Source organism: Macrobrachium rosenbergii, chromosome 46, assembly GCF_040412425.1.
Source record: "Macrobrachium rosenbergii isolate ZJJX-2024 chromosome 46, ASM4041242v1, whole genome shotgun sequence".
Taxonomy (NCBI): Eukaryota; Metazoa; Arthropoda; class Malacostraca; order Decapoda; family Palaemonidae; genus Macrobrachium; species Macrobrachium rosenbergii.
In genome coordinates this window covers 34,761,087-34,776,278 of record NC_089786.1, presented here as the reverse complement: position 1 = coordinate 34,776,278, position 15,192 = coordinate 34,761,087, and the positions used below count along the sequence as shown (strand labels likewise).

Genomic DNA, 15,192 nt, shown 5'->3' with positions numbered 1-15,192 from the left:
GGGGTATCTGAACACCCCCTCGAAATGCATCCTCAATAGGTCCCAAATTTAAAGTATCCAAAGAAATTTTAAATCCCTTTGATTACGCTGAAAAGGGGAGACAGAGGTTAATAAAGGTCTATTATTCATACTCGACGATTGTTTCCTCGAGGCTAGTGATAATAAATTTGTCACTAACGCCTTCACAGCGGGACGTCATTCATCTATTTCAGTTATATTCATAACGCAGAATATGTTTCATTCGGGCAAGTTTAGTAGAAGTATAAGCCTGAATTGTTCACATTATATTCTAATGAAAAAAAGCTTCAGCCTTTTCGGACATATATAAAAAGGCCCTATCACGTAACCGCTACGGTTATTTGTTAGTAGACTTCGCTCCGTCAACACCTGAACTGTTACAGCTCGAACTAATATTCTGGGTGAAACGGAATATCAAATAGCTTACCAATATGGATAAAGAACGGATAAAACTGCTAAAAACTTTGTACGGAGATGCACGGGGTGTGGGAAGTTTCAGCGGGGTGAACTCTTTATTCAGGGTAGCGAAAAATCTGGATAGCCAAATTACACGTGAAAATGTTAAAGAATTCTTGCGTGGACAAAGTCTTACACACTGCATAAAGTCACTCGAAAAAATTCCCCAGAAGAAAAATCATGTCACCCAAACCGCGAGTAATAGCGAGCACCGATTTAACCGATATGTCCAAATTAGCTCGGTATAATAATGGGTTTAAATATTTGCTGGTCTTTATTGACGTGTTTTCCAGATATCTACAAATTGTTCCCTTGAAAAAGAAGGATGGTGTTACTATGCGTCGCGCTTTGAAGAAGGTTATCGAATCTACCGAATTTTCGGGAATTTCACGTTTGAATAGTGATGAGGGTAGAGAATATTATAACAAACATGTCAAAGAATATTTAGATAGTAAAAATATAAAATTATATAGCGTTTATTCGAGAGAAATCAAATCCTCTATAGCTGAAAGAGTCATAAGGACTATTAAAAGTCGGATATATAGATATCTCACACATAAGAATACCTTAAAATACATTAACGTCTTGCGTGACATTGTTCAGAGTTACAACCACAACCCCCATAGGAGTTTGGGTCGCACCCTGCAAGAGGTTCACGCATTAACGGCTAGAGATGACATTGAACGTCAATTCTCGAGTATGTATAAAAGGCTGTTCTCGTTAATCCTCCCACCATTTCGCTCTTGAATGTTGGAGACGTTGTACGCATTGCCGATGAGCGTCGGAACGCAATTTTAGGAGGATACACAATTCAAAATACTCTAGAAATTTTTAAAATCCGAAAAGTGGATACATCGCAAAATCCAGTCGTATACTTCTTGGAAGATTTAGCGGGTGAAGAAATAAAGGGTGCATTTTATCGTGAAGAATTAATTCCCACAAATCTACCAGAAACGTATGATATCACTATTCTGGGAAGGAGGAAGAAAAATAATAAAACTCAATATTACGTTCATTGGAAAGGTTATCCGAGACAATTCAATTCCTGGGTTGATGAATCTCAAATTGAACGGATATGAACCGTAAGCAGCCTTTAATACGTAAAAATAAAAACTTTATTTTATTCATCTCTGGTTTATCACCCAGTGAAAGAAGTAAAGTCATTCCCATCTTAAACGGTGGTTTGGTGGCTACGCTCTCGGAAATTTTTAGAAATTTTCTTTGTGGTAATCTAACTCAAGATAAGAAGTTTATTAAACACTTAAGAAATTGTAGACGAGAAATTCATCTTGTGTCCTTGAAAACAACGTCCATATCTAAGAAGAAAAATATACTGAAAAGTCGTAAAGGGGGCTATTCTATCAGCGTTATTACCTATTGCAGCGAGTTTGGTAGGAAGTCTTTTAATTGAAAATGAAGGAGTTTTACGTTATCCCTGCCATTACCTACGAGAGGTTAATGAATAGAAAAGAGGTTTGTGATGGTGATATTAATAACCTGGAGGGTACTGGCAAGTTGGATACGACAGCTGTTAGTAGTAGCGGACACGTCCCTCTTAATATCCAAAAACTGTCTGTGCCAGCTATATCGCTCACGGGACCTCCTCTTTCCTCCTCCTCCTCCTCCCTATAGAAAGTGTAGGTGCAGTGACTGGAGGGGAGGTGGTAAACGCCCCTGATTACGTTGAAAACAATTAAAGGGGACATGACTCAAAAAAAAGCAATCCCGATTTAACAGGTATTATTCCAATATTTTTAAAGAACCTCAAAAAGTCATATGTTACGGCTTTTGTTAAGCACTTACAAGATTCTAACACGGTTGAATGGAATGAAGAAGGAGATTTAACTCATCCACTCGCAGGTTATAATATTTTAGATATAGCTCGAGAATTTCAAGGGAATAAAAAAACCCACGTTGATAATATTTCGAATTATCACTACTTCATAGAAATGGCCGGGGTTAAAGATTGGATGTTAAGGAATATAGCCATTAAAAAACAAATCGAAACGTGGCGAAATATGGGGAAAAAGGGAGGAGGAGGAGGAGGAGGAGGAGGAGGAGGAGGGGAGGGAAAAACAAGATGGCGGTTGTGAGGAAGAAACGAAACAGAAGCATGGTGGATGCGTGGGTGGCTTATTAACATTTTAGGAACAATGATGCCGGAGCTGTTTAGTCACGTGATACTGATTTTGATAAAATGAGTCATATGTGTGGATGACTTTGGCATGGGGAATGATAAGACTTGTTTATTCATGTGAGCTTGAATCATGGCTGGGAGTGATACTGATTTTGATAAAATGAGTCATATGTGTGGATGACCTTTGGCGTGAGGGAATGATAAGACTTGTTTATTCGTGTGTGTGTGAATCATGGCTGGGAGGGAGAGAGACTTGATGCTTCGTCACAACTGGTTTGTAATCGGTGATTGTGATAAAGGCAGGGAGCTCAGGTAGCTCATTATCTCTTTGGATTATCACATCAAGACGTGGACTCTCGCCATGGCTTCATCAACCTCCTCGTGCAAGTTAGTTTTCGGGAACTTGTCCGAAAATATGTTCAGGAAGCGGAACACGTGTTTAGTAGTGGCCACTAATTGTGTCACATGCAGGAATTACGGTGTGGTGGCAGACGTCATTCGTGCTTATCCGTATGCCGAGTTGGCAGGTTTTCGATATTCTCGCACTGGTGCATCATATGCATGTCCTCGTGATAGGGGTATTGAAGGTTCCGCCATTGTGAAAAGACCTGAAAATATCACATCTTGGGAATGCAACGATGAAGTTGATCTCCTACCATAGCTACCTTATTAACACAATACGGTATCGGCGCCCCCATTGAAGAGAACGAATACGCACAAAAAAGAGCGTGGCTTATTCCAAAGATGAAGATCATGCCGATCGTTTGGCCAGAGATAGTAAGCAGATGAGATTCAACCACTTTTTTCTTCGGTCAAGAAATTGAAGGAAGAATTATCTAAATCATCGTATGACTTTGTCAAGTATGTTATCTTTCCGCTGGCATCGGTCAAAGCGGGCGTGTTAATACGACTTGGTTGAATCAATATTTACCTGTGTTAGCTACATTCAGTGATGAAATGAGCAAAATTGGTAAAATATGTTGCGTGGCTATAATGAAAAAGAATTTATCCCTGTTGGAGGAAAGGTGCGTGGAAGATTTATATATGAAAAACTTGTTAGCTAAATTTAAAAGCTTTGAGGTGTTAGATGAAACGTCGTCTTTGATAAACGGTCGGGAAAGTGCTGGAGTAGATGTATGTGGCATATACTGAGGCTGTGATGTGAAGGAACAGGTTAGAAAATATTTAGTAGCCGTGTGTTTCGTTGAAGTATTGTTTTTGGAAAAGCGAATGCGTATATTATCGCGTTCGTGTTTGTATATACAGTTTTTTCTAATGTATGTATTTGTATGGAATATTAATTCATTCCCTGTATTTAGCATTGGTTACAAATATAAAATAACAATTCCGTCTGTCATTTGATTTTTCATTTAACCTCTTTCAAACTCGGTATTAATAAATAAACAAAACTGAAATTCCGTCTGTCATTTGATTTTTCATTTAACCTCTTTCAAACTCGGTATTAATAAATAAACAAATTGAAGTGTTTGCCTTTAAACTTGTGTAGTGTATGGAGGTTATGACTCAAATTCTATGATAGATAAAATTTCACGTGAGGGTGAAGTCAGCTTGGCAAATATGGCGATAAGGTCAGGTTTCATCCGTGTGTCGGTTATTGGGGGAGATATCAAACTGATAAATATATGTCTCACATGAGGTTGAAGTCAGTCGCCAAATATCCTTTTATCATGATACTCGAATATCTAAGCAAAATGTAACGGCTGAGAGAGAGAGAGAGAGAGAGAGAGAGAGAGAGAGAGAGAGAGAGAGAGAGAGGCTACATTCGCGATGTGCATATATTAATTTAGAGATTTTATATGAGGAGGAGGTAAACGTCCCGGTTACGTTGAAAACAATTAAAGGGGACATGAGTCGCAAAAAGCAGTGAACTGAGTCTATTTGGGGTTGGGGTGGGGTGGTTTTATTCCCGTAGAGTTACGTGACGTCACGGGGGCATAAGCGTGGAGTCGATTTGGGGTCGGGGTTCAAATGAAGGGTTTCCCGTAGAGTTTCGTGACGTCACGGGGGTTAGGAATGGAGTCGATTTGGGGTCAGGGGTTGGAAGGATGGTTTTATTCCCATAGAGTTACGTGACGTCACGGGGGTAGGAAAGGTGGAGTCAATTTGGGGTAGGGGGTTGGAAGGATGGTTTTATTCCCGTAGAGTTACGTGACGTCACAGGAGGTAGAAAAGTGGTGGAGTCAATTTGAGGTCGGGGTTGAATTGGTGGTTTTATTCCCGTAGAGTTGCGTGACGTCACGGGGGGTGCGGCAAAGTGGAGCCAGGTTGGGGTCGGGGGGTTGAAATGTGGGTTTTATTCCCGTAGAGTTACAGGTGGCCACGCCCCCAAAAAGTGGAGTCAATTTGAGGTCAGGGGTTGAATTGGTGGTTTTATTCCCGTAGAGTTACGTGACGTCACGGGGGGTGCGGCAAAGTGGAGCCAGGTTGGGGTCGGGGGGTTGAAATGTTGGTTTATTCCGTAGAGTTACAGGTGGCCACGCCCCAAAAAGTGGAGTCAATTTGAGGTCAGGGGTTGAATTGGTGGTTTATTCCCCGTAGAGTTACGTCCACGGGGTGCGGCAAAGTGGAGCCAGGTTGGGGTCGGGGGTTGAAATGTTAGTTTTATTCCGTAGAGTTACAGGTGGCCACGCCCCAAAAAGTGGAGTCAATTTGAGGTCAGGGTTGAATTGGTGGTTTTATTCCCGTAGAGTTACGTGACGTCACGGGGTGCGGCAAAGTGGAGCCAGGTTGGGGTCGGGGGTTGAAATGTTGGTTTTATTCCCGTAGAGTTACAGGTGGCCACCCCCAAAAAGTGGAGTCAATTTGAGGTCAGGGGTTGAATTGGTGGTTTTATTCCCGTAGAGTTGCGTGGCGTCACGGGGGTGTGGCAAAGTGGAGGCAGGTTGGGGTCGGGGGGTTGAAATGTTGGTTTTATTCCCATAGAGTTACAGGTGGCCACGCCCCGAAAAAGTGGAGTCAATTTGAGGTCAGGGGTTGAATTGGTGGTTTTATTCCCGTAGAGTTGCGTGACGTCACGGGGTGCAGAAAAGTGGTTTCATTCCGTAGAGTTACAGGTGTCCACGCACCCACTCCCTTTTTCGACCTCATGCGTGCATGAGCTTATAAGACAAGTGGAGTCAGGGTGGCAACACCCCTTTTGCACCTCATGTACATATATTAGTTCATGTACGTACATGAGCTTATAAGACATCACGGAGTCCATTTGGGGTCACGGTGGCCACGCCCCTAATATGAGCTCATGTACGTACATGAGCTTATAATGCAACTGGAGTCGATTTGGGGTCAGGGGTGGCCACGCCCACCAGAATAGTGGAGTCTATTTGGGGTCTGGGAGGCCACACCCCTTTTTAGGCCTCATGTACGTATATGAGCTTATCAGGAGGGGAGGGGCTAGCCACGCCCCCTTTTGGGGTTGGGGCGTTGCCCCGCCCTTTAGGCCTCACGCACGTACATGAGCTTATCAAGGGGAAGGGGGGTGGCCACGCCCCCTTCGGGGGCGGGGTTAGAAAAGTGGAGTCTATATGGGGTTTTTTCCTCTACTAACGTCTTTTTTATATCTTAAAAGGAATGACCCATGATCATTGCATTAGCTCAAATACGAAATATTTTATTCATTTCTAGAGATATAGTATCTTTATGAGCATCCATTTAATCCAGAAATGTAAAAATCTTAAACGTGACTGTCTATGAAGGAATGAAAAGTATCCAAGCAAGTTGTTGAGATGTTCTGATTTAAGCGCGCTGTCTCATTAGTGGAAGAATTGTAAAGGACTTTCATAAGAATAGTGAAGTAATTCTGCAGACAACTTTGAAAACGGAGAGAGAGAGAGAGAGAGAGAGAGAGGGAGAGAGAGAGAGAGAGAGAGAGAGAGAGAGAGAGAATTTATCGGTCCTCCATTTGTAAACTGCGCATGCGTGCCATGGTTAAACCAGATGACTTTTAGCCTCTTACGACTTCCTCAGTCCCTTTAATAACTTGAACACAGACAGGGAAAGGAAGGAGAGCTTCACTCCGGGGGAGTTATAGTCCCTTTAACCTCTTAGAAGTAGTAAGGTTGGAAAGGAGAGGAAAACAGAAACAGGATGAGAAACCCAAAGGTGAGTTATGGAGGAAAAGAAATAGTCACTGATCCTTACAATCATAGTGCTAAGAAGCTTGCAATCATTCTAACTTCCCAGTATCAGAAAAGTCTTATTCCTGTCAGTCATCTTTCTTAACACGAACACCCTCCCCACAACCAGCCCACCATCTCCCTACTTGGTATTGGGTAAGGTCTGGTCAAATCTGGTTAAGCAACAAAGGCAGGGAAGTAGAAGTGGGCTCTCGTCACCTGGAAGAGTTATTTCTTATTGATATGGTTTCTTCCTGGATCCATGAATTACCCCGACAGAGAAATCGCCCGCTGCTGAACATGAGAGTAGATTGGGCTTACACAATACTATCTGCAATCGATTCGCATTGCAGTGAGAAGATCCAGAACCCTATCGCAAACGTGTGAATAATGCATAAGCCTGCAATCAATTTCCATCACTGCTGGATCTGTAATGTATAAGCTAGAATTTTTAGCTATACGTGTCATTTTGTTAAAATGTTGGCTCTGAATGATATAGAAGATATAAAATATATGTTTTCAAAGGTTGAGATATTCTTTGAACTTATTTTAAATTTAAACTTTTCATTTTGTTCTTTTTGAAAGGGAGTTGCTTTTTGTCCACAGTACAGATTCAATTATTGACAAAAATAGTAATGAGAAAATATATTTGGAAGCTAATAATTTTCAAAGGCATTTGACCAAAGGGGCTTAAGCATCTAGAGACCGAAGGGGCATCCTCCTCTTATAACCCTTTGTATAAAATCCCTAAAGGTGACAGGAATGCTCAGCAGGCGGTGCCATTACAAAAAAACGCTGTTACGTTTGAAAATCTGAAATGTCTCCACATAGGCTGAGATTCTTCCCCCACAACGGCTACTTTTATTTCTTCTGTTTTTGCACTAAATCCCGTTTTTTTATTATTATTATTCTTTCCTTCCTTCTCGTAACAAATCTCTTCATTTATATTCTGAAGTTCTTTGTTTGGGATTTGAATCCTTTTGGAGACGGCAAAGAGGCTCTCGAATTGACTGCCAATATATCAAGTTATTCAGAACCAAATGCAACACACATAGCCAATGCGCATTATTATTTTGTTACCTAAATAAAATATAACTCCAAAAGTAACCCGTAGATCTTTGAGCTCTCATGAAATCTGTTGTCCACTTTCGGGTCTTTTTACCAATCTTTCCGTTATGTGACATCTAAATCAGTTTCCCCTTCACCTAATTCCTGAACAGAAAGAAGGGTCGTTTAGGGGCTGACACCTTAGTAGCTTCAAAAAATTAACTTGTAGCTCCAAATTTTGCTGAATTCAGTAGGTTTTTCCTTTGAAAAAGTAGGCTACCCATCTGTTTCAAAGCCTGTAAAAAGCTGAGTGAACGCTTCTGATTCTCTCTTATTAGAACAGATCTTCCAACACCCACCCAGAAAATCTAGACCTATTACGAATATTACAATGATTTCACTCCTATAAATTATTCCTGTAAATTATTTCACTCCCATAAATCATTCACTAAATCAAGTGACCCCTTTATTCTCTAATAAAAAGTTTTTTTTCCCTGTATATCGCTTACGCAACACTGTTAGTCCTCATTTATTAAAACATCTGAGCCAAAAATTTACTCATAGCCTCACATAACATAGACATAAGCGAAGGCCTGTGAGAAACAACAATATGCCACCGGTATTAATTGAAACCGAGCGGGTCTTTTTGGTGCATTGTGCAAATACTATAACAAATCAGACCACTTTTGGGACATGGCAACATGCTAAGTTACAAAATCATCTTATGATGTCAGAGAATTGGCTACGTATGTATGTGCAATTTATTTATTTATTTATTTATTTATTTATTTATTCATTTATTTATTTTTTACTTAACTATAGCCATTTTGTGATAACTGTCTTGTCTACTTGAAATAGCCTTTCTTCTTGAATATCTCTGTCATAGAAACTTCAGTGCATCTTCCCTTAAAGTAGATCGTGATGAAGATGGTTAGAAAGAAAAATGTTTTTATATGTATGATAATTTTTTACTATTTAGAAAAAACTATTCGTTTCCTAAAAGGTCTGATAAATTTAAAGCATACGTAAACTATATTATGGTTCATGCACATGATAAATAAACCACAGATAGTTTTAGTTTTCTGTGAAAGAAAACTATTGAGCTGGCTTTGTCTATCCGTCTGCACTTTTTCTGTCCGCACTTTTTCTGTCCGCCCTCAGATCTTAAAACCTACTAAGGTTAGATGGCTGCAAATTGGGATGTTGACCATATACCCTCCAATCATCAAACATACCAAATTGCAGCCCTCTAGCCTCAGTAGTGTTTATTTTATTTAAGGTTAAAATAAGTCATAATCATACTTCTGGCACCGCTATAAGTACCAGCAACGCAGGTCACCACCGGACCGTGGCTGAGCTTCGTGGGCAGCGGCTGAAAGTTTAATACAGCATTTTCTACCTGTTTCATTTTACAAGTGGTTTTTTCCGCAAATTGTTGTCCTTTTCTTGATCCCTGGAAACAAGACGTATTAATGGTCGACCATTCATTAAAACACTCCTGACATCATGATACTGTACTTTATCCACACAGTCTATCAATAAATTAGCCTCTGATTACCGAATTATGACTCAAATTTTTATGAAATTTTATTAGACAGGCAAATAGACAGAAACACAGAGAAACCATGCAACCTGGTGAAAATTGAACTTTGCTGAAGACAATTGTAAATTAAAGCCACACACACACACACACACACACACACACACACACATATATATATATATATATATATATATATATATATATATATATATATATATATATATATATATATATATATATATATATACATATATATATATATATATATATATATATATATATATATATATATATATATATATATATATATATATATATATATATAATTCTAATACCCACAATGCCCTCTTAACTTCTCGAATTCTTCAGCGCTTTTTTGGATATGCTTGTAACTACGAAGCTGAATGTATCCAAACGAAAGAAATTGAAGAAATTGAAGAGCCTGTGAATGCGGGTCGCGGGAAGCGAACCGAATTCCATATTCACAGGAGGTCACATGACCTCCTGTGAATATGGAATTCGGGTTCGCTTCCCGCGACCGGCATTCACAGGCTCTTCAATTTCTTTCGTTTGATACATTCGGCTTCGTAGTTACAAGCATATCCAAAAAGCGAGAAGAATTCGAGAAGTTAAGAGGGCATTGTGGCTATTAGAATTACATATGTGTCTGGAAAAAGTGACCAGTAGATTCTACATATATATATATATATATATATATATATATATATATATATATATATATATATATATATATATATATATATACACATATACACACACACACACACACACATATATATATATATAATATATATATATATATATATATATATATATATATATATATATATAGAGAGAGAGAGAGAGAGAGAGAGAGAGAGAGAGAGAGAGAGAGAGAGAGAGAGAGAGAGAGTGCTGAACATCAGCGCAAATTATAGAACGAATTACCGCCCTACCTACAGAGAACCAAGGCCACACGAGAAATAATCGAGAAGTGTTCATGCCCTTAATGTGGGCTAAGTTAGTCTAGAGCAGTGGTTCCCAACCTTTTTTTCAGGTGACCCCAATTATGTTTTTCAAGATAGGACTGCGACCCCAATAATTTAGTTGCATATCTATGTGTTATTAAAACTATATATTACTAGTTGTCGGCTATAAAAGTAAGGAACGACAACTATTATGAGTATGTGTAAGAGAGATACTGTAAGGTTGTGAAAGACAAAAGTAACATAATTGAATTTTATTAGAACTACAGCATTGTGAATTTTAAAGCCTGATATTAATCAAAACAACCACTTCTAAAGTAATATTCTGTCACATTCCTCAAAAATAAACTAAAAGGAGTACCTGTTTTCTGTGAAATGATAAATGAATTTCAATGGGAGCCTTGGGCCTGGATCATGTTGCTAAGTTTCTCTATTCGTGGTTCAGTCTTGAAAAGTGCTACCCTCAAATCATGTTCGGGTTGCAGTCAATTTCTATATCTTGTTTTGATGGCAGTCAGAGCTGCAAATCCCTTCACACAAATAGGTTGTAGCGAAAGGCAACAACATTTTCACAGCCTCGCATCCAAGGACTGGTTTCTCTTTCTTCACAGCAGTCCAGAACACACCTAGTGTTTGTCGTTCGAAATTAAAACGAAGAGTTTCATCATGTTGCACCTCGATGAGCTCCTCTTGCAGATTTTGGATAGAAGACTCTTCTTCTGAAAGGTCCTCGGCTTGGACATCGAAGGGTCTGCACAACCATTTGTACTTCTCATGCAACTCTCCATCCGGAATATACTTGTCAAACTCCTCAATCAATTTCTCAAGGTGCCCCAAAATGACACTTTGTACGTCCAGAAGTGAGGCGTCTTCTTCATCTTCCAGAAAAAGGTTCATAAGTGGAAAGGACGCAGTTTTCCCCAGTTTGATCTTTCCCTTCCACAACCTCAGCTTTGCTTTAAAAGCCTTGAGCTTTTGTGACACAGAGATAAGAGTTTCATCTTTTCCTTGCATAGACACATTTAACGAATTCAACTCCCGAAAATATGTCTGTCAGATATGCCAGTTTAAGCAACCACCTTGGTTCTGTAAGCCTTGCTGCCAATGCATGTTTCTTCTCGTGTAAGAAGATTTCAACCTCTGCACGCATGTCAAGCAGCCTCTGGAGCACTTTCCTCAGGACAGCCACCTGACAGAAGAGTAGTAAAGCAGGTGTTCATATTCTGATCCCATATCAGAGCACATCTGACTAAACAGCCTTGAATTCAAGGCTGATGATTTAACAAAATTCACTATTTGAATCACATCTTCTATAACAGTGTTAAGCTCAAGTGACATTTTCCGAGAGGCAAGGTTTTCCAGTGGAGCAGACAGTGAGTCACTATCACTGTGGGGTTGACTTGTTTTACTCTGGCAGTGAAACCTGACGTGCCCTTAGCATTGCAGGTGCTCCATCTGAGCACACACTGTAGCACTGATCCCATTTAAGTCCCTCTTCTTTGATGAAGTTATCAACCAGCTTGAACAGATCTTCACCTGTTGTTGTCGTCTCCAGTCGTTTACAGAACAGGAAGTTCTCTTCAATGTCACTCTTCCCTTGGTATCTTACATACACCAAGAGCTGAGCATCGTCACTGACGTCAGTAGACTCATCCAACTGCAAGCTGAATTTCCCACTCTCCTTGATGGCAGCCACTACCTGTTCTTTGATGTCTCCTGACATCTCTTGAATTCGTCGGTTGATTGTGTTATCTGACAGTGGAATAGTTTGAATTTTTTTCACTGCAGCATCTCCGAGGATAGTACTCACCATATCAAGGGCTGCTGGCTTTACTAATTTTTCCCCAATTGTGTGTGGCTGCATACACTTTGCAATTCTTTTTGCAACGAGATATGATGCAAGTGTGGCTTGTTGAACAGAATACACTCCTGTGTGCCTAGGGTTGTCTAACCGCTGATGCTTCAGTTGTTCTTCTTTTCTCTTGAAATACTCAAGATCTTTCCCTGCCAGAGCTGGGTGTTTTCCCTGGAGATGGCGCTTAAGCTTATTTTCTTTAAGCGACTCGTGGCTGAGCACTTCCCCACATACAACACACTGAGGTTTTTCGGTACCATGATCGATGAGACACGTAAATCCAGTGCCAAGGAATTCTTTGTACACCCGCTTTCTGGACATCACTGAAGAATCTGAAATCAAATTCATAATTGTTCAGTTACAGTTCAAACAAAACATTTTGTTTGGTTGTCATACGCAGGTATGGGGGAGAATAAACAAATAAATATGGGTTTTCGAAGGCTCAGCTGTTATGAACACTGTGAATAGCCTATCATCCACTGACATACTGTGGTGCAATATCTTGTCGGCAAGGGAAACACACAATTTTAATTGTCGGCACACGCACCACTTTTCATGAGCATTTAAAATCAAATTCATAATTGTTCAGTTACAGTTCAAACAAAACATTTTGTTTGGTTGTCACACGCAGGTATGGGGAGAATAAACAAATAAATATGGGTTTTCGAAGGCTGAGCTGTTATGAACACTGTGAATAGCCTATCATCCACTGACATACTGTGGTGCAATATCTTGTCGGCAAGGGAAACACTCAATTTTAATTGTCGGCACACGCACCACTTTTCATGAGCATTTAAGAATTTTATAGAATCAAAGACTGAGTACAACCTATTCAGCACATTCCATATCAGTAAACAGGTACAATAAAGTACATCAACTTACCGATATACGACGAACAATGTGCAGACAGTGTTTCCGGTGCGACAGTACAGCTGGAGTGGAGTACCAGCAGTAGCAGGGGCTTGGTGGTGGACAAGGACGGTAATGCTGTTAGCGTACCAAACGCGTATGGCACAGTTCAGGGTTGCCAGCATTACAATTCAGTGTCCTATATTTATATATAAATGGAAATATACACAAATAGAAAAGTAAAGATCCACAATTGCGTTTGTATATTTTTCTTTACTAATCTTTACTAAGAGATCAACTAAATGGCTTAGATTTTTTTATTATAATACGTTGTCTGGCTGTAGCCTCCAGTAGCTATAGACAAGTTTGATACAGCATTGGCAGTCAGGACTACTACATTTGAATAATTATATAATACACAAGCAAAAATTCGCAACTATCCCTCAACTAATATGTGATTGTATATCCTAGAATTAAAAATTGACTGTTTTAAGTTCGAGGACTTGGCGACCCAGGAAAAACGGCATGACCCCATTTGGGGTCGCGACCCCAGGGTTGGGAACCACTGGTCTAGAGAATAACGCAGCCTTAGTGATGGAAGATGGCATTTCTCCACCAAAGGAGAAGACAGCCAAGACCAACGTAGTATACAAATGACGAGGTGGCCGGTGCACTACTGAATCAGGCACGGAACAGGACATCCACCCTTCAGCCCGGCCGGGAAAACAATGTGGAACATATGTCACCGAGAAGAGGGCATCATGCGTTATTCTTGTATTTTTCTCAGTCAGTTTAAGGCCGCCCAGCGCATGAGCAGTAGGGGGACTCCATAAATGAAAAGTGGAGGTTTGATTCCCCAATAATGAATCCACCGATTGGTCTTCCTGCGACCACCCTGTCATAACACCGATCGATATGAAAGGAGGCCAAGGGCAGACGAACTTATGCAAACAACGACAGTAAAAGACGAACGGGCCAGACTGATTACTGCGGAAGAGGTATCAAGAAATTGACTGAAACTTGCCTTCGACGACGGAGACCCTGACAGTATATATGTCCTACCACCTGTCAGGAGGTGGAAGACGTTGGATGCAGAGGCCGAGAGCTACTTGGTAGCAACAAGGGAGATACGAACACCTCAAAGACGGGACACTTGCTTTACCAGAAAGGCACAACAGCCTTTCAAGAGCCAGAGCGCCTGTTCCTTGGGTGCTTCATTCGGAAAAGTATTAATGAAGTTACTGCATTATTTTCCTAGCCGTATGTAGCGTTAATACCGATGTACTCGAAACATGTGCTCATTGTGAGTCTGCAGTTAAATCAGTAACAAACTAAAATTTAGGATATCTTTAATAATTTCCTGGATTCCGTAATGAAAACCAAATGAAAAAGAAAACAAAATGAATAACAAAGAAATAATACTATAATTATGGCAATTGGAATATGAAATAAAACCTACGACAAAAATCATTAGTGCTGCACTTATGATGGTAGTCAACAATATATATATATATATATATATATATATATATATATATATATATATATATATATATATATATATATATATATATATATATATATATATATATATATATATATATATATATATATATATATATATATATATATATATATAAATATATATATATATATATATATATATATATATATATATATATATATATATATATATATATATATATATATATATATATATATATATATATATATATATATATATATATATATATATACCAGAAAAGTATTTGCTACACATATCATAAACATGTCCATCTAATGACAGGAGAGGAATATTATAAACACGCTCAGATGCTTTATTGCGCGTGAATAAATAGAAGGACAATTAAAGCTACATAACAATATGAAGGTTAAATCTTTAATAACTGTTAGAATAAATAGTTTAGGGTGAAGTAACAGCCTTTCCAGAAGTATGTAGCCACCAACGCACCAATTAAACCGCGAATATCCCTTTTTCATAGTCGGTTATATATATACATATATATATATATATATATATATATATATATATATATATATATATATATATATATATATATATATATATATATATATATATATATTTATATAAACTTGCAATTCATACACACACGTAAACACACAAAAGACAGCAGATTTCAATTGAC

The 15,192-nt window shown here is 39.0% G+C and overlaps 1 protein-coding gene across 1 annotated transcript; it reads right to left on the bottom strand.

The window, feature by feature from the left end:
* Nucleotides 1-11,725: 11,725 nt before the first annotated feature.
* LOC136830442 (zinc finger BED domain-containing protein 5-like) lies at nt 11,726-12,496 on the bottom strand. The gene has a single exon (XM_067089977.1). It carries the CDS (start codon nt 12,494-12,496, stop codon nt 11,726-11,728), a length of 771 nt encoding a protein of 256 aa, XP_066946078.1.
* Between the last annotated feature and the right edge of the window lie 2,696 nt (nt 12,497-15,192).

Bases quoted from the DNA above. Each gene is read 5' to 3' on its own strand.
- LOC136830442 (XM_067089977.1), bottom strand. From the start codon at position 12,496: ATGTCCAGAAAGCGGGTGTACAAAGAATTCCTTGGCACTGGATTTACG.